Source organism: Mixophyes fleayi, chromosome 2 (genome assembly GCF_038048845.1).
Source record: "Mixophyes fleayi isolate aMixFle1 chromosome 2, aMixFle1.hap1, whole genome shotgun sequence".
Taxonomy (NCBI): Eukaryota; Metazoa; Chordata; class Amphibia; order Anura; family Limnodynastidae; genus Mixophyes; species Mixophyes fleayi.
Genome location: NC_134403.1, coordinates 208,768,295 through 208,787,845, shown reverse-complemented (window position 1 = coordinate 208,787,845; position 19,551 = coordinate 208,768,295). Strand labels below are relative to the sequence as shown.

At 37.0% G+C, this 19,551-nt stretch overlaps 1 protein-coding gene across 1 annotated transcript in view; it reads right to left on the bottom strand.

Annotated features, from left to right (window-relative positions):
- The window catches only part of EPHA10 (EPH receptor A10), a 501,782-nt gene that overhangs the window by 122,214 nt on the left and 360,017 nt on the right, over positions 1-19,551 (bottom strand). The window contains exon 7 of the mRNA XM_075195414.1: positions 1,383-1,545. Within this exon, the coding sequence (XP_075051515.1) occupies positions 1,383-1,545 (163 nt within the window). The remainder of the gene's footprint in view (positions 1-1,382; positions 1,546-19,551) is intronic.

The window sequence follows — 19,551 nt, the reverse complement described above, 5'->3', positions numbered from 1 at the left end:
CGCTGTCACCCTCCTCTGCCTCTCCTCTGCCCCACTGTCACCCTCCTCTGCCCCGCTGTCACGATCCCTCTAACTCCTCTGCTGCGGGCCAGCCATATAAAAAAAAAAGAAAGAACACAATAACTTACCAATCCGCCGGGTGCCGGGACTCAGCAGCCTACTCTCTTCCGCAGCAGCTGTCACTGAATATCGACGTCAGTGACAGCTGCTGCGGGAGAGAGGAGTCTACTGGGTCCCGGCGCCCGGCAGATTGGTAAGTTACTGTGTCTTTGTTTTTTTTTTATATATGGCTGGCCCGCGGCACCCCAGTGACAGCGCCGCGGCACCCCTGGGAGCCGCGGCGCACAGTTTGGGAACCGCCGGATTAAGGGGGTTGTAACACCATACACGATGCTGTTGCTTTACAACAGTAAAAGGATATCGTCAGTGATAGCACTCCGTTAGTAAGCTTTACTCCGCAATAAACCAAATTGGAGATGCAACATGTGTAACTTATCACCCTTTTCTACATTAACACAATGAATTACTTCAGCAATTGCAGTAGACCTAGCTCCTGGCTATTTGTGGGAGGAATGATCTTTTTTTATTCTAATCACATATTCTTCCTTTCTACCCTATTATTCCCCTTTTTGCTACATTTTTAGATTTTTATGGATATAAGCCTTTGTTAGCCACCGAGAGACTAATGCTGAGTTGGATGCATATATATATATTCAAAAAATTTGCTCTAAAAAAATGTACGAAAATAGTGTATTTATGCCTATATGTTTAGGCTTAGGCATCTTAATATGCATTCAGCTCTGCCTCAGTATCCTATATACTAGGAGTACCTACACAAACAGATACACTAACACCCAACCAGGTTATAAGCACAAGAAAAGTTTGTTAACATTTGTTTTGACAGCAAAAAATGCCTTCGCTATTCGGTTTAATTTAAAATTGAAATAATTCTTTAAAATACAGCAGATATCATCCTTCTCATGTACGAATTAAAGTAGCAAGATTTTTTTTTTTTTTAAATCACATAAGTACGAACAATGAAGAAAGCACCTATCAGCTTTAGTGGTGAATTCACAATAAGCCAATCAGAAATGGTTCGTTAGTGCTGGTGACTGTCATCTTCTGCAAAGTGTATTCGCACCAGCCCTCAGACACCAGCAGTTGATACAGCCACTGGCCCATTTCCATGAGTGTCTGCCTCAGTTGTCAATTACATGAATAAGTCCTTATTGTACTCGGTCTGCATTTGTGTGCCCTTTTGTCCCCTGTCCCGCCTCTCTAAGCGTAAGTAGATGCAAGTACCAAAACTGAGCAAACATAAAGTACCAGCAAATCTGCATATAGTAAAGAAATCCAGCAGTACCTTACACAAAATAACTTACATTCTCCTAGTGTTTCCACTTCAATGCTTGGACTATAACTTCCATAATCCTGTGATGATGATGTGCGGATTTGAAAGACATAGACTGTTCCAGGCTTCAGGTTATGAACAGTTACTGCTGTCAAAGGTGTTTTCAATGTGGAGTAACTCTGATCTCTTTGATCCTATATGGGAAATAATATGAAACATTAAAACCTCTCAAAAAGGTATGAATCTGCCTATGATAGTAGGCTTTTATCTTTATTGATCTGTCTGGCTGCATTTTAAACACTCATGCATAATACAAGTCAGTGAGTACTTCTGCAGCTAGATACACAAAACACAACACAAGCTCTCTTCAATAATACAAGCTAACCCCCATATCCATGACAGACAAATCCCTATTATAAAGGGCTAGAAAGAATTTGGTATCTCAGGGCAAATGATTTTCAAGTTATAAATAATTTTATTTTTTTTATTAGGAGATGGCAGACGATCTGTAATTCTCGGATGTGTAATTCTCAGTTAAGAGAGCAGGGAACTAAGAGGGTTATCTAGTGCTGTTATCAGCTATACCAAAATGAAAAGTGCTAAACCGAGTAGATTTTTTTTTTTTTAAAGTAAATTAATCTGCCTGAAGTATATCAGTTTTGATATATCTCCACATGCTGAGCATCATATCAGTTCTTAAAAGCAGACTATGGCTATTAAGATAGTTCCACTCTATATTCAGAAAAATGGGGTCTTTTTCATCTGCAGAAGGTGAGAACAACATAAGGGAGTTTTATCATGTTCATTCTGCCATTTTCCTTTCAATTTAAAAAGAAAGACACTTTCTGACATGGGGACTTTTATAGCAATGTACTGCCCCTTAACAATAAAATGTTTAATTGTAATTGGATGGGACTATACACTAGTAAAGTTTAGCAGATAAAATATACAATGCAAAACTGACCATTCAGACAGAAATATTAGCACAGTTTATGGAGAAAAGCACTAAATCATAAATACTATAAAACTGTATTACCATCTAATCTCTACATTTGACTTGCCTATTCCTTCCCCTCCCCTAAGCCCCATTGGCTGCTCCATGTAGCTTTTTTTCAGGGGCTCTGCAATATAGAATCAGTAAATATTTAAAGTTCATTATTTTAAAAGGGCTGCAGGGGGTGGGTATCATCAAGAGGTCCTATCAGAATTGATTGTGACTTCTGATTGTTTCTTCAGCTCACACAGTGGCACACAGTCCCAATATTGGGCAATATATGGTCACGTTCCTCTGTGGAAAAAGTACTTTTATACAACAATATCAATACTGAAATTGAAATACAATCTACAAATGTGTTGCTGTGGTGATAACTCTAAAAATGCATATTGATGTTTGGGTTACAAGAAGACAATTAAAGGAAGGTCATCCAAAAGGATGAGCTAATTATGTAAACAATTCTTCAAATAAACATTCTCAGCATCCTGTTCCACACCGACTGATCCACAGACCACATTTGCCAAAAAATAATATGTATAACAATGCACTGACAGGCCAGCTGATCTGTACTGCCATCTTTTGTGGATGAATTAATCAAATTTGTGGTATTGAGAAAAACAGCTGCAGCAGATATGTAGTCAACACCAAAATTCTAACAGTATTCTTCAACTTAGTTTCTATACCTATTTGGAAAGGAAAGTACAGCAATGAGCTGAATGCCACACTGTTTACCCAAGTACAATTCTTATCATTTTATTTATTTTGTACTATGGTCAGTTTAATAGTAGTAATGTTATTTTTTTAACCATGCATGACATTATTTGACATTTGTATTTCTCATAATTTTGATCTGTTTTAAGTCCTAAGTTAGTACACAGTGCTTTTATATATCTAAACACATGTGAAAAATAATACTAATTTTAATAATAATAATAATGTTAGTGCCACAATACAAAACAAATTAATACAATATAAATGAGATAATATATTTAATACAATAAGTCCAAACACGGAATAATTATAATTTATTAAAAATACAATCAATGAATATGAGTGTACTCACATCTCTGTTAATCATACAAGAACATCACCAGCAATATACATGTCTAATGAGTATCTCTCTGATATTTGTTTAAATAGAAAGGATTGCAAGTCCACATATCTATAAATTCACCTTATATTAGTCAGCACGTTGTAAGTATAAGACAAAATTTTCATGCCTCTGTGGATTTATGCTTTAGAATCAATATATAATATTGTAAGATAATCCAACTTCAGCATCCTCCAGTTCCTGGAATTCTTTACACCGCTCTCCTAGTTCTGTGTCCAAACCAAGAAACACAGGCTGTTGAAAAAAGGATCCATTTTGCTGGTTCAATGTTAGAGGTCCTTGAGCACTGAAGAATATATGTGTTAGGAGCCAAGTTAAATCCCAAGGTTTTCTACAGTCGGGGTGAAGTGCTCACAAATATTTCTGAACTCCGATAGACTGTTCAATATTTTAAAACAAGTTGGTATGAAAAATTATTCTTTAGCATATAGCGCTGTACAGAGAACTCACTCACATCAGTCCCTGCCCTACTGGAGCTTACAATCTAAATCCCCTAACATACACACACAGAGACCAAAAGAGACTAAAGGCAATTTTAATAGTAACCAATTAACCTACCAGTATGTTTTTGGAGTGTGGGAAGAAACCGGAGCACCTGGAGGAAACCCATGCAAACACGGGGAGAACATACAAACTCCACACAGATAAGGCCATGGTTGGGAATTGAACTCATGACCCTAGTGCTGTGAGGCAGAAGTGCTAACCACTAAGCCACCATGCTGCCCCAAAGTCACTGTACGTGCTTCCCCATATCCGTATGGATTCATCAGAGATATGTATAAGAGAGGCAGGTAAGCAGATATTTATACCTCAAGTTCACAATCAATTTGAGACTACTTGTGTTTGGACGTTTTTTAAAATTATATTCTCTCATTTATATTGTATTAATTTGTTTGGTATTGTGGTGCTAACTTTTTTTTATTATTATTATTATTTTTATTATTTTTATTTATTTCATATGTGCTTAGATATATAAAATCATTGTGTACTAATTTAGAACAGAATTATGAGACGTACAAATGTCAAATCATATTATATATGTTTAAAAAAAATAACATTATTACTAAAAACTCTATTCCAAACCATAAATCTTCAAAATTTTGCAATACATATTATCCTGACACCATGCCAACTGAGGTGAATTTATGGATATATGAACTTACAATCCATTCTACTTATACAGATATTAGAGACATACCCATTATACATGTATTTTGCTGGTGAATTTCTTATACGATTAACAGAGATAGATGCATTACATTATTAATAAATTAGTCTGTGATTGGACATATTTTTTTCATTATATTCTCTCATTTATACTGTACAGATTTGTTTGGCATTGTGGCGCTAAATTTATCATTTTTCCTTTTTCATTTAGAGGTGCAGAATTCCATTAGATTAGTGGCCTGATACCTATAAATAAAACTTAGAAACACTCAGCCAACTTCTATAATTGAACACCTCTCTTACCTTTTCCTTGTTAAAAAAAAATAGGACTATCAATATTGGCATGCTGCATCAGTAATAGCTGAGAGCATAAAAATGTTGTAATTACTAATAAATAAGGACTAAGACACAAAAAAATATACTGCATTTACTGATGTAACAAAAATTGCAGGGCAAAAAAATGTATCACTCCAGTATATATTATCAGTATTTCAGCTGTAAAGTAGATTTTATTTTTAGATGTATAGTACTGTGATAGTAAAACAATATATGCTTCTCTTCCTTAATTTTTTTTCTTTATAAAGTTTGTTGGTCTTTGGTTTATCCTAAATCTGCATGACTTTCATGAATGACCCTCTCCAGTACCATCTGGCTGCAGATTTGCCTTCCAAAAAAATTAAAACTCTATTGATATTCTTCCTGGTCTCAATTATGCTCAGTGATAATCATAGCAGATAAATACTCTACATTAATAATCAGCCAGGTATTTTGCAGAGTGTCAGATCATGGCCTGTAAAGAATTGCAAACGGAGCTCTGAGAGTCGTTTAGTCTTTTTATGCCGCACATTTAAGCATTCCCCTCCCTCTCTTTCCCATTTCCTACATGATTTCCTGCCAGAGCCAGGGAATGCATAATTTTAATTAAATTATCTCTAAGTTAAAAGAAATGGCTAATTAATAACCTAGTCTTTGTCACAATGTCCACTGATGAGGACAAATTTGCAACTTTCTAAAGTTATTTAAAATATTAATTGTTAACAGCTATCCTCAAGAGGGAAGCACAATTTAATTGGGTGTCCTATACTACGACTACTACCATGTGTTTACTCGTGTTCTTGCCTTCAATTCCAACTTTTTTTTATTGCATTGACAATATTTTAATCTCAGTGTCCTTGTTAAGTCTGTAATTTCCATTGAAGTTACAAAAACAATTTAAATGTAAACATTATACTGTATATTCATTATTGTTACTTATCAAAATGAGTAATTTAAAGCACTGAGTATAGTATCTGCCAAAAACATGTCTTTAAAAAGAAATTAAAAACTAAAATGATTTAAAATATAAACTTATTGAGGTAAACTAATGTAACAGTGTCCAAAACCTATATATATAATATCAGACGTAGAGATGCACTCCTATAAGTGGCAGCTATATCACTTTATGAAGGACACACCTCCCAGATACAACAGACATTATATAGAATTAAGAGTCTCAGGTACTACTGACCATGTGAATTAACTTATACAATTGGTGAACACATATAAAAAATAACAACAAATACTTATATTCATCACAAAGATTTTTTCCTCTTGTCTGGTGCCAATATTAATTAAATGTTTTTCATAGTGATAAATCATATGTGGAAAGAAAAAAAGTACAAACATAGCGTGATACTGTAGTGAAACACTAAAATCTACACTTCAAACTGTGTAATAAATATAACATATATTCCAATGCTTCTTTGTTTTCTTTCCCCTGTAGGGAGTGCACTTACTAAGAGAATATATTTCTGTACCTTTAATACACTTTTTATTCATTAGACATGATCTTCCACCTTCACCTAAGATCTCCCATTGTCTGTAAACTTATAGACAAAAGCACCATTGAGAGCGTTGTATTTAAAACTTTCAGCATCCGTGTTCTTATTATTTGTTGATGAATTTCTCACCAATAGGTGATATAGCATGAAAAATTGGAATATATATCTAGTGTGATATTGTAAAATATCATGCTTTAGTATAAAGAATTGAGATTAAACATATAAAATAGCAATACCTTAGGACACATTGGAATGCAGATGGATTCCTACCAGATGGACACAATGCTACACATTGTACATAACATTGGAATTTCTGGGATAATCACAATGTTGGAACCTCCAGTTGGTCAGATTCTGGTATATTATTTATATTGGCATTGACTCTAGGAGAGTAACAACATTATAGGAGGACATAATTACTCACATACAAATGAACAAGGAATATATTGTTTGTTTAGCCAAAATGCATGTTTAGAAGTTCTATTTATGTATGCTTAGATCTATGGATTTTTTTTAAAGCAAATCTATGTGTATTATTATTATGAACTCTGACGCCTCATTTGAAAACATGAACCTCATTAGTATAAAAGGAAGGGAAACAGCATGGTAGCCTCATCCTTGAAAAAAACTCATTTAAAGGTTGAAATGTGTTGGTTGTGGAGGCTCACCTTTTCCTAAAGACATATGAGAATGCTACTACCAGAATCTGACCGACTCTAGGTTCCAGCATTGTGATTATCTAGAGAATTCCAATGTTATGTACAATGTGCATCATTGTTTCCATCTGGTAGGAATCCATCTATGTTCCAATGTGTCCTAGGATATTGTTATTTTTTATTTTTTATGTTTTATGTTTTATCTAACATTTTATATTAAAGCCTGATGTTTTACAATATCACACTAAATATATATTCCCTTTTTTCATGCTGTATCACCTATTGGTGAGAAATTAATCAACAAATATTAATAACAAGTATCCTGAAAGTTTTAGATACAACACTCTCAATGGTGCTTTGTCTGTAAGTTTACACACAATGGAGATCTGTGGTGAAGATGGAAGATCACAACTAAAGAATAAAAGGTGTATTAAAGGCACAGAAATATATTCTCTTAGTAAGTGCACTCCCTACAGGGGAAAGAAAACAAAGAAGCATTCGAATATATGTTATATTTATTACACAGTTTGGAGTATAGATTTTAGTGTTTCACCACAGTATCACGCTATGTTTGTACTTTTTTCTTTTCACATATGATTTATCACTATGAAAAACGTTGAATGAATATTGGCACAAGACAAGAGGAAAAATCTTTGTGACGAATATAAGTATTTGTTTAATTTTTTTTATTTATGTGTTCACCAATTGTAAAAATTAATTCACACGGTCAGTAGCGCTGGAGACTCTTAATTCTATATCTCATGTATAAATGTGATTGAAGTAGTGTAATGCAGTGGTTCTCAATCTAAGGTCCGAGGGACTGATTCATTAAGGAGAGCAAAGCAAAAAAAAGGAGTAACTTTGCACCTTGGCAAAACCATGTTGCACTATAAGGGGGAGGTTAATTTAAATTGTGGGGATTGATATATAGTTTGGATAGAGCATGTCCTAGATTAACTTTAAATTTCAGTGTAAAAATAAAGCTTTCAAGTGTTTGTGTGCTAGATGAAAAACAGACAGTATTTTCCTTACATGCAAAATAATGAACTAATTTGACTCCCTTGTATTGTAACATGGTTTGTCCAGGATCATATTTTCTTTTTTCTGCCTTGCTCTCCTTAATGACTCAGGCCTTCAGTGGTAATAATCATCAGGTTTATGGACAAATGCATACGCCTGACATTTATCTCATATAACACACATCAGCAGTTTGAACTATTGCTTGTGAAAAAGTAGTCAGGTATATGATGCAACACTGGGGGTCTGGCCCCTTGAATTTCAAGACTATTCTGAAAAGGATAGCAGTTAGAAACAAACTGCAAGAGAGTGTATCTACTAGAGGGTGTATCTAACCAGTAGTTAGAGGTAGGATAAGTATGTTATTTTAAAAAAAAGCCCCAAAAAAACTCTACAAAAGTGGACTGTTGTATATAAAAATGAGTGTCACATGGGTGCTTTGTAAGCCAATGGATTTTAGCCTTAGGAACTTAGATTAAGCACAAAAATGATACGCTCTACAAACACTCCAGACAGTGCCTGTAAAGAATATTACTTTTTGTGTGACAGGAATCTGCACTGTCTACAGTGTGTAAGTGAAGAGTTTCTAAGGATAAAATATGCAGACACATAAAGCGCCATTAGCCAACAATCATAACGGCAATCATTTTACATAAGTGAAAGGTCAAACAAGTCCGCTATATAGCATAACCAGTGGACATGATCATATTTAATTCTAATACATTTTAGATATCACCTTTAATAAATGATAATATATTCTGTAAACGACATTCAGAATACAGAACAGTTAAGGAGGTGCTATGCTTCTCATTGTCATTACAAAGCAAAGACATTGTTAGGAACAAGATTTAATAAGGAATAACTTGAAAAAAGTGGTGCTGTCCCTGGGAAACAGGAACAATAACCAAATACGTATGTACAATTGTTGTGTATGCATTATTTTTATTTTAGGTAATACCGCTCCTTTAATTCTATTTGGTCTTCTATTGGGTATAGCTTTCAAGATTAATGCAGAGATGATTAAGTGAGTCTTTAGAACAATACAGAAGACAGCTTTCCATAAGCATACAAAATCATTCCTGGCTGCAGAGACAATATATGTGTTACAATAATGTGTGAAGGACAACAGCATTTTATTCTGAATAATGCAACCACACAGCAAGCTGGATTGTGTAAAATAAAGGCTTTAAAGCAAGTAAGAGGAAAATAGGATACTCCTTAGGATACAAATGCAGAAGGAATCCATAGATTTGCTACATATTGTTCTCCAACAAAGATTTTGCTGCTTTGCTTATCTGAACTGATTTGTAATCTGTTCAAAAGCAGCATCCATAATTAATAGTATCTCACAGCCAACAAGATGTGACATCTTTCCAGCTCTGCTTGTAATTTATTTGGTGACCCTGGCAGAAGCAGGATGGGACCTCTCCCAAGTGTGAACTGATAAAACCAAAAGAGGTATGAGATTGCTTGTAATCTCGACAACCAAACACTGTTTGTATCATGCCCTATATCAAACCTGTACAAATGACTCTGATTGCTTCAACCACCAGACCTGTCTATGCTGCAAATTTTAATTCAAGCCTTTAGGGGAGGTGAATTCATTGTGTCTTCTTATTTAGGTCTTTGTTGTTGAAATATTTGTGGAGAACTTTATGATCTGAACATAAAAAGGGTGCATTATAACAATATATATTTTAGACAATATTCCTAAATTCTGCTGCTAATTCCTTCTGTATTTAGTACATAAAGATTATGGACAAACAATAAAATGTGTCAACTGATGGGACTTGAATTGTAGTCAGGACCGACACGTGCCCACTGGGTGCCCTAGTTGGTTCCCCTTGTCATCAGGTACCAGGTATAGGGTGCTGCCCTTTACCATCATGCTATGCCCCTTCATAAGGGCTGTCCCGTCCCCACCCCACTTCTTAGCTTGTGTAGAGTAGGGGCGGAGTGGCATGTTCTCTTCTCATTACCATATGTGCATCCTCTTGCTCTGCCCCGTATCCTCCAAAGGCCATGACCCCGATGGATGGTCATGCAAAAGGGTCATCTGGAGGAAAATATGAAGGAAAGAATGGAAATATGCTGCTCTTTCTACCATATATGACTTATTACATAGATCCCTATTTTTGTTGAGTAAATAATCATATTTCCACACTGGACATGAGTGTCAAAATGCATCTATATCTAGAGTTGTTCATATTTAAACTTGCAGACACCTGGAGAGGCGGAAAGGGGGCAGGCATGTATTAGTTGAGTAATGTAAAGGTATGTTCAGGGAAGTTTAACATACCCTCTGGAGATGCGACATAATAAGATTTGGCACATCCCAGATACATTTCCTAGGAGGCATATCCTTTGCGAGTATTGGAGGCCTAGTGTCAAGATATGTGGCGGTGATGATGATGACACCAGCAGTATGATATAGCAGCTTTGGATTGGCTGCTTGCTTGAGGTATGTCTGATGTAGAGATACTACTGTTTTTGAGTTAGACGTATGCCAAGGTACATGTAGATCAACATACAAATGTAAGTATGCTTTTTTGTTCAACAGAATTTTACGTGTACAACTGAACCCCAAAATGTCAAACTTTAAATGAGGCCCATTATTTCACTGTTAACTTAAACCATTTATTCTTTGCTTAAGAATTATGCCATTACACAACTCAGAAGTTATCAAGAGCTTTTACATAACCAAAAAAGTAACAATTTTATGATGAACAAATGTTGCATAGCATTCCAGCAGTGCTGATAACTCTACACCCTGTATTATAGATTATGCTGTCAAGTGATGTCTGCTTCAGTCTCAACAGACTAAAAGGCATTATGGGAAAGAAGAGGCATAACAAGCAACATTTGGGCTGCTGCGATTAGTATGATAAATTACACTGATCTTCAAAAATCATGTAAAACATTTATGGAAATGTGTATGCTGCATTTTAATATAATAAACTAGTTTCTAGGAAATACAATATATGTAGGATAGAAAGCACATGAACAATATGTAAACGAGATTAAAAAAAATATATAGCTTGCAATTTCTAAAAATATTAGAAATAAATGCCTCGCTGCACTAGGCTACACTTTATCTCAATGACACAGACTGTGAGCACTGGTGAAGAAATAAAGTTGCTAGGTGGAAACAGCTTGATTACCATTGTCTAGCAAGGAGTGGGGTGGATAATGCATACACCAGACAGCAGAATAACAACTTGATGATGCACAGAACAAGAGTAAGTACATTTAAACATGAAGATAATCTTAATTTAATAAATATATTTTTTCTTTGCTCCAGCTGGGTGTGTTTTAATTTATTTTTCAAGCAACTATTAGATAATGTATGCCATGCATTCATTTTGTTAATGCTTCTTTGTGCATTTTCGCACAGGTCTTATGCCCTGAGATGTGCATTCATAACGAGCAGTTGTGTCGGCATTTAATAGTGTTTTTTAATAATTGTTTTTATTGTTTTTTGGGGAGGAATCACATATAGACTATTCATGGATTAGCATGAATTTCAAGAACTTTGATGCTCGCATCTCCCTGTTCCTGAAAGCTTTCCTTTCCATTTATCATTGAGAATTGAATAGGATTGCTCGCATTTGATTAGATAAGCGCGAAATGCCCTTTTTTGTTTGCGATAGAAATAAAAGGTGAAAAACAGAATGGCGCATAGTGAAAAATGTATTGCGTTTTCATGTTTGAAGCAGTATTATACACTAAATGGGGAATTGGAGTAAACCCAAGGTGTGAATGTTCCCTACTGCACATTGCTTTCACATGTTAATAAAGAAAACTTGAGCCAGTTTCCTCTTTTAAGAACAAGTGTTTTTGAAATCCTCTAGTGTAACACTTCAGACACCGACTAATATTATTTAACCAGCAAGAGATATTGTCAGTGCACAGGGTCCTCTTATTATTTTATATAGATTCTGAAGGAATGTATCTTGTAAATGACTCTTAACATTAGTAATGGAATCTCTTTCCGGCTGTTTGGCTAAGATTAAGCGCAGTAGTTGCAGAGTTGTACTTGGACCTCTGACCAGAAGGCTGAGGCTGTGAAGAATGTGCCTCCCGAATTGTCAGGGGTACCTGAGAATTACTGTGATGAAGCACCATCACATGATAAAATGGCACTATCACACATTTTTCCATTTTCTTTTTTTGCATCGCCCCTTTTTGACCTGGCCTTTAGGCTGTTTGGGAGAATTATTATATTTCATTTTTACATAGCCTTGCAGTGAAGAGGGACCTGAAGACCCTTGTCACCTATGTAAACTTTGGTCTCGGGGGTTGGGGAGAGAGGAGCCCTCGCTCTTTTGAGTAGGGCCTGAAGCTTGCCTCACCCTTCTGTACTTCTTGGTTTTTGCACCAATCCTGGGCTTTAAAAAAAAAAAGCAAGAAAAAACCCCCAGTAGTTTAATCTATTGTGCCTGTAAGACTAGTATACAGAATGGGTTATAAAAGAAGGAAGAGCACTGTGCAATGTGCTAGTGATTTATAAATACAATACAATAGTAATGTTGTAAATAGAGATGCCTGTACTCGGTTTTCGGAAAACCGAGCCCCCCAAACATACTCGATTTGAGTACCGAGAGCCGGCTCGGTACTTTCGCTCACCCCCAGAACTGAAAATGAGGAAAAACGTCATTGTCGTATCGTCGATCTCGCGAGTTTTGGATTCTAAAAATACCACCCTCCACGGAGATCCGGCACCTTTTCACACTGAGACACAGAAGGGGTTTGTTGGCAGTCTCCAGTGCAGTTTGGAAGCATCATAGCTAGTACAGAAATAGGAGGGCTGTTAGTGTTCTTAAAAGTCTCCAGTAACAATCTACTGTGCCATAGCTCACCCAGAAACAGGAGAGGTGGCAGTGTTCATTGCTGAAACAGAAATTCTAACAATAGGGCTGTCAGTGTTCTTAAAAGTCGCCAGTGACAATCTACTGTGTTATCATAATGGATTCACATCAGTCCACAGAAGACCAGGAGCACCAAGCAGCTGCTGGCACCCATCATGATGATAGCAATCCTTCAACGTCATCGGCGAAAGTCTATGTTAAAGTGCATAGTGTTTTTAAGTCAGGGAAACAAAAATGTAAAAAAGCAACTTTAACCTTGGTAAAGAAAAACATCTGTAATCAAGGCAAAGTTAGCTGCTGAAGAAAAGAAAATTGCCAACATGCCATTCTACACACACAGTGGCAAGGAAAGAATCAGGCTTTCGCCTTTCTCTATGAGTTCTAGTTCTGCAACTGTCACTGAGGCATCTTCTTGTAAGGTCAGTCATGATGATGCAAGATCTTGTCATTCTGACTCAAAAAGTGGTGCCCAAATACTTTTATGTGCAAAAGCAGAGCTGGAAGAAAACAGTGAGGCATTAGAAGAAGCTATATGTTTAGATTCAGAAATTACACAAATCCCTGAAGAGAGGCTATCCACGAGTGCTATGTATAAGCCTGATCTTTCCGATACTGTACTCATAAAGAAGCCTCCTTTCAGCATTTCTCAAGATGTGTGGATGAGCAGCAAAAGTTTAGCCGGTGATACAGAAATTGAGGATACTGCTTTGGAATTGCAACAGGATGAAGGGGATATTTGTGTAGTTGATGATGGCACTAATGAGGAAGTTGAAGAGGATAATGTTGTTTGTGTAAGTCCTGCACCAGTGGAAGCTGTTTTTGCATGTGATAAGAAGAAGGCCATTGACATGACTGGGCATAAGACCAAAAAATCCACCTCTTATGTGCAGAATTATTTTTACCCAAATCCTGACAACAGTTTTGCAAGGCCACAGTCAGTAGAGGTAGGGACCTTAACCATCTAGGAACCTCCATCGATGTTACGCCATTTCAAGATAGTTCATGGCAAGCTGTTTGGAAAATCTGAATCTTATGATAAAAAAATTACAACAAGTAGTCCAGTATCAGCTAGTTCCCTTCTCTCAGCTAGATCCCAGCACATGCAATCACAACAACTTCCTCATCAATATCCAAGTAGTGATTGGAGTTATTCTTGTATCCAAGTTGCTAAGGCTAGATGACTCCTCCCCTATCCAGGATTCCTCAGAAGAATTCTTGAGCGTTAGTCCCGCTGCTGCTGCTGCTGCTAGTGCTGCTGCTGGGGGTGGATCTTCACCCCGCTTGGACTTTCCTCAAGATGTGACATTTCTGATAACGTCTTTCAATATTGTGAGAGTATTACAGCTTGGTGAATTCCATCACATTCCCTGTTTTGCTCACATAACTTGGCGGTGCAGAGTTATTTTAAAAAAAAAATGATAGGGACGTGCAGGAGATGCTGTCTGGGACCCGAAAAATATCTGAACATTTCCATCATTCTGCAACAGCATGTCCGAGTTTGCAGCAGCTACAAAAACAATTTAATTTGCTCTGCCACCAACTGAAGCAAAAGGTGGCAACAAGGTGGAATTCCACCCTGTATAGGCTTCTGAGGATGGAGGAAAAGCGAGAAGCCATCCACGCTTACACCACAAGCCAAGACATTGGGAAAGGTGGGGATGTATTTTACTCAAGCGCAGTAGAGAATACTTTCCTTTTTGTGCAAGGTGCTGAAACCATTTGAACCATAGTCATCAGTGAAGTTAGCTCAGACACTTCTAGTTTGAGCCAAGTGATTCCCTTAATTAGACTTTTGGAAGAGCAGCTTTAGAAACTGAAGGAGGAGCTGAAACAAAGCAATTACGCTATGTATGTCGGATCAAGTACTTTATTCTTTTCCCAAGGATCCAGGAGTTATCAAAATGTTGAAATTGGATCACTACATTTTGGCGACTGTGCTTGATCCTCGGTTTAAGAGCTATGTCTTCTCTTTTTGTTTCCAACTGACCCAGATCTCAAGAGATGAAAGGATCTCCAGGTGAGCAAGATGACAGCTAAAGTTTTACGTTACAGAACGGCGTCTCCTCCTTCAGTATCTCACTCAACTGCTGCTAGGAAAAAACTTAGCTTTCCCAAGAGATCCAGGAATGATGCAGATGACTCAGTGCAACATTTTGACATCTGGTCTGGGCTTAAACAATTGACCAAAAAACGTGACACCTCTTCCGTAATGCCACCTGACCCTACTATCAACATCCAAAGGATGGTGGAGTATTATTTTAGTAACAGAATAGAAATAGACACGTCAGACAGTCCCTTTACATTCTGGGAGGAAAAAAAGGGAATTTGGAGACCCATGTACCAACTCGCTTTGCACTTCCTAAGCTGCCCACCCTCAAGTGTGTACTCAGAAAGAGTTTCCAGCACAGCCGGGAACCTTGTCAGCGATCGGCGTATGAAGCTACTTCCTCAAAATGTGGAAAAGATGATGTTCATAAAAATAAACTACAATTTCCACAAGGAACGCCTTTTCAGCCAAATACATCAAAGTACAGATGAATTAATATTGTGAGAGGATGATGTACACAATTATGAGGGTGAGGATGAGGCTGAAGATGATGAGAACATTTTACAACAGTAGAATTCATTGATAGGTTAATTGGCTGCTATCAAACTGACCCTAGTCTGTCTGTCTGTCTGTGTGTCTGTGTTAGGGAATTTAGACTGTAATCTCCAATGGGGCAGGGACTGATGTGAGTGAGTTCTCTGTACAGCGCTGCGGATTTAGTGGCGCTATATAAATAAATGATGATGATGATCAACAGCACTGTTAGCTTAGGTGCCTTAAGCCCATTGTTAGCTTGTTTTTTGGGGGCCCAAAGAAACCAAGCACTGCAGCCACAAAAGTGGCACTCCTGTTTGCTGAAGTGCTTTCTTTGTTAAAGTGTGCATGTCCTTTTTAAGATCCAACATAAGGGTGGGTGGGAGGACCCAAGGACAATTACAACTTGCACCACTTTTCCTTTCAGCTACCGCTGTGTGCCAATGTTACCTACATGTGCTATATAATGTTGTGTGCTTTTTAAAATTCAAAGACACCTATTGATGAAACAGATGATTCAGCACAACATTTTGGTCTAGTCTACTGTAAAAGAATTGACCAAAATTAGTGACACCTCTACCGTAACTCCAACTGATCCTACTAACAACTATCAACATCCAAAGAATGACGGAGCATTACTATAAAAATTATGAACAACGTTGCTTTCAGAAGTAATGTAAGCATGGATGTCTAAATAGACGTGTATATGTATTACTCAAACGTTCCACTTTGCCTCTGTTTCACCAGTATTGTACAAAGTGTGTGTGCAAATAGACGTGTATATGTATTACTCAAATCTTCCACTTTGCCTCTGTTTCACCAGTATTGCACAAAGTGTCTGTAATCTGCACTTTACGTCAAAGGTACCTAGCTATATTGAAATTTTTTGGGGATTGGGGACGATTCCAAGCTTAGGGATGACCTTGCTTTTTGCTGTGAATGTCAATGGCTCTTTTTAGTGCATTATCTGGAACAAGATCTGATGCACTCATGTCAGAATGATTACAGCCAATTTTTGGACACCTTTCAATTGCTTCTCTCTCGTACGTGTGACCAAATACTTTGTTTTTCACTGGGTTCACCATCTCCAACTTTGTTATAGGAGTGCACTGGGTGACGGCGATCTCCTTGTCTTCATCTTCCAAAGATTTGTCTGCAGGGGCTGGTGACACACCCATTTGTTTTCTCAGGTCTTGTAGCTGTTTTTTTAAATTGGACATATTTATCTTCCTACCACAGGGCCTCCTCTGTATTATTTTTCTGAAGCACAGTGCTCTCTTTAAATCCAGGATCGCATCTGGTAGGTCAGATTTTAACTTAAATACGGTCTCCTCAACTGGGTCTATATATTGGTTTATATCTCTGTTCAATGCAGCGAATTACAACATGACGGATTCCATGCTGTCCACATGTTCTGTTTCACTAGTCTGTCTGTAACAGATTTAATGCCACTCCAGTTGTAATATCCATTCCTGTGTCTACATAAGTTTGACAGTTCTTCAGGGATGAGAGGGAGGTATACAGAGAGGAGAAGGAGATTAAAGATGCAGCACGAGCAGACATGGTTTAATAATGTACAGCTCATTGACAGCACTGTTGGGCTTAAGGCAGCTAAGCTATTGGTAGCTTGTTTTGTGGGGGCCCAAACCAACCAAACACTGCAGCCACAAAAGTGGCACTCCTTGTTGCTGGAGTGCTTGGTTTGTTGTTCAATATCTTACATAAAGGTAGGTGTGAGGGCCCAAGGACAATTTCATCTTGCACCACTTTTCTTTTCTGCCACTGCTGTGTGGCAATGTTTTCTAGATGTGCTATGAACTGTCGCGTGTTTGTATGGTTGCTCTGTCGCTTAGCACCAAGCCAGCTTGCTGCAATCTTTGTCCGAAAGTGTATGAAATAATATTGTGACCTGTGAGGTGTTCAAAATTGACTGGAAATAACTGGAAATTAGTGTTATTGAACTTAATAATAATGTAGGAACATAAAAAGGAGCAAAATTAAGTGATTTTAGCATTTTTTAAGCTATTTTTCTAAAAAATACAGATCCAAAACAAAAACACACAAGGGTGGTTTTGCCAAAACCAAAACACGAACTTAATCCAGATCCAAAACCAAAACCAAAACACAGGGGTCAATGAACATCTTCAGTTGTAAATTGGTTCAAATTTCATGCTTCAAGTATATTAAAATTCTTTGCAGTTCTAGTTTATATTTAGATTTTCGATCTGTATGCTTAATACCAATACAACATGAAACTGAAAATATATATTAAAAAAAAATTGGGGAAAATTGCTGCTAACCTTCAACCCATATTTCAGAAAGACAATTTACTAAAGGAAATATTCCCACATTTACCTCTCCTTTCATAAAAACAGCCTCCAAATTTAAGAAATGTCCTCGTTAGAAGTGCCCTCTCATCACCATCCGAGACTGGCACCTTCTCTTGCAAAAACAAAAAATGCAAAACCTGCACCCATATCCTACTAGCAAACACAGTCCACATATCTAACACACAACAGGACTATAAAATCACTGACACATTCTCATGTACATCCTCCAATGTGGTGTACATGATATAGTGTACAAGGTGCCCTGAGGGAATTTACATTGGAGAGACCAAGCAAAAACTACAATCCAGGATAAATCTACACAGACACACAATAAAGAAAAGTCGGACACCCCCGTGGGTAAACACTTTTTTGGACCAGGACACAGTATGACAGATTTAAAAGTCCTAATATTGAAAGGTCTTTTTAAAAATTACAGGGAGAGAAAAATCTGTGAATTTAAGCTGATAAGAACATTCCATTCATTAACGCAAGGGCTCAATGTAACACCTGGAGTTCTGACCCACTACTTGGACACACTTCACACCCACACAGCAAAGTGACTCCAGATCTCTGAACTCATAGGACTTTACACTTCCATCTGTAACAAAACCTCAGTTTTATTACTTTAGCTTAATGATGTATTGTCCCATAGATTGTAAACTTGCGAGCAGGGCCTTCTCACCTCTTTGTCTGTTTTACCTAGTTTACTATGTTTGTCCCCAATTGTAAAGCGCTACGGAATATGTTGGCGCTATATAAATAAATGATGATGATGATGATGATGATATTCCTATCCCCTGTACAAATTTCTTAAATGTTGTGCCTGTTTCTTAGTCATTCATTTGTAAAGTTGCCTGATGAAAGCTAGCAAATATAATGTTTTTTTGGTTAGCCAATAAAGGTATCACTCCTATAAATCTTTAGTTTTTTTTGACACAAACGTATTTAACATCACATAGTTAAAAACAAATATAAAGGCTTGGCCTGTTCAGTATCAGTGTATGAAATGCTAGGCTGATAAGTCCATTAATTCAATTTCTTATAGAGGTATACAAAATCCTGACCACAGCCAGCACAGCAGTTACGGTTTTCCCTCAGCATGCTTTGTAAAAGCAGGTTTTATGGGCAACGTTTTTGTATATTATATGGTTTGTCAAAAGCTTTACTCAGGCTTTCATATAATCCTAAATTCATCTTGATCTCTGCCACCGCTGCCACCCTGCTAAGACTGGGACTCGTGGGGTTATTGTGATATCATAAACCCCACTTAATCTTTGCTTTCAGTCCTATTTCCTACCATTTTTTTTTTTTATCTGCACTACAAAAGCAAACAAGACTTTGATGAAGCGTTCTGCATACATACAGTAAGAGCAGTTGACATTTTTTCATTTAAGAAATAATATAAAATACAAATGATGACTATTTTAATGAATCAAATTAACTACCCACAGAACTGATGATACTGCCCGACTAAAATATTTCTATTTTAATCAGAGGTAAAACTGAACCTTTAAAACTGTCATAGTTTAAACATTTATATATTTCGGGGTTGATGCACAGTGAATACTAAACCAATTTGCATAGCATATGTTGTGTACAATCGTTTTGTGCATGCCCAGAAAGTGGCACACAGATTGCCTGATTCTGTCACTTAGG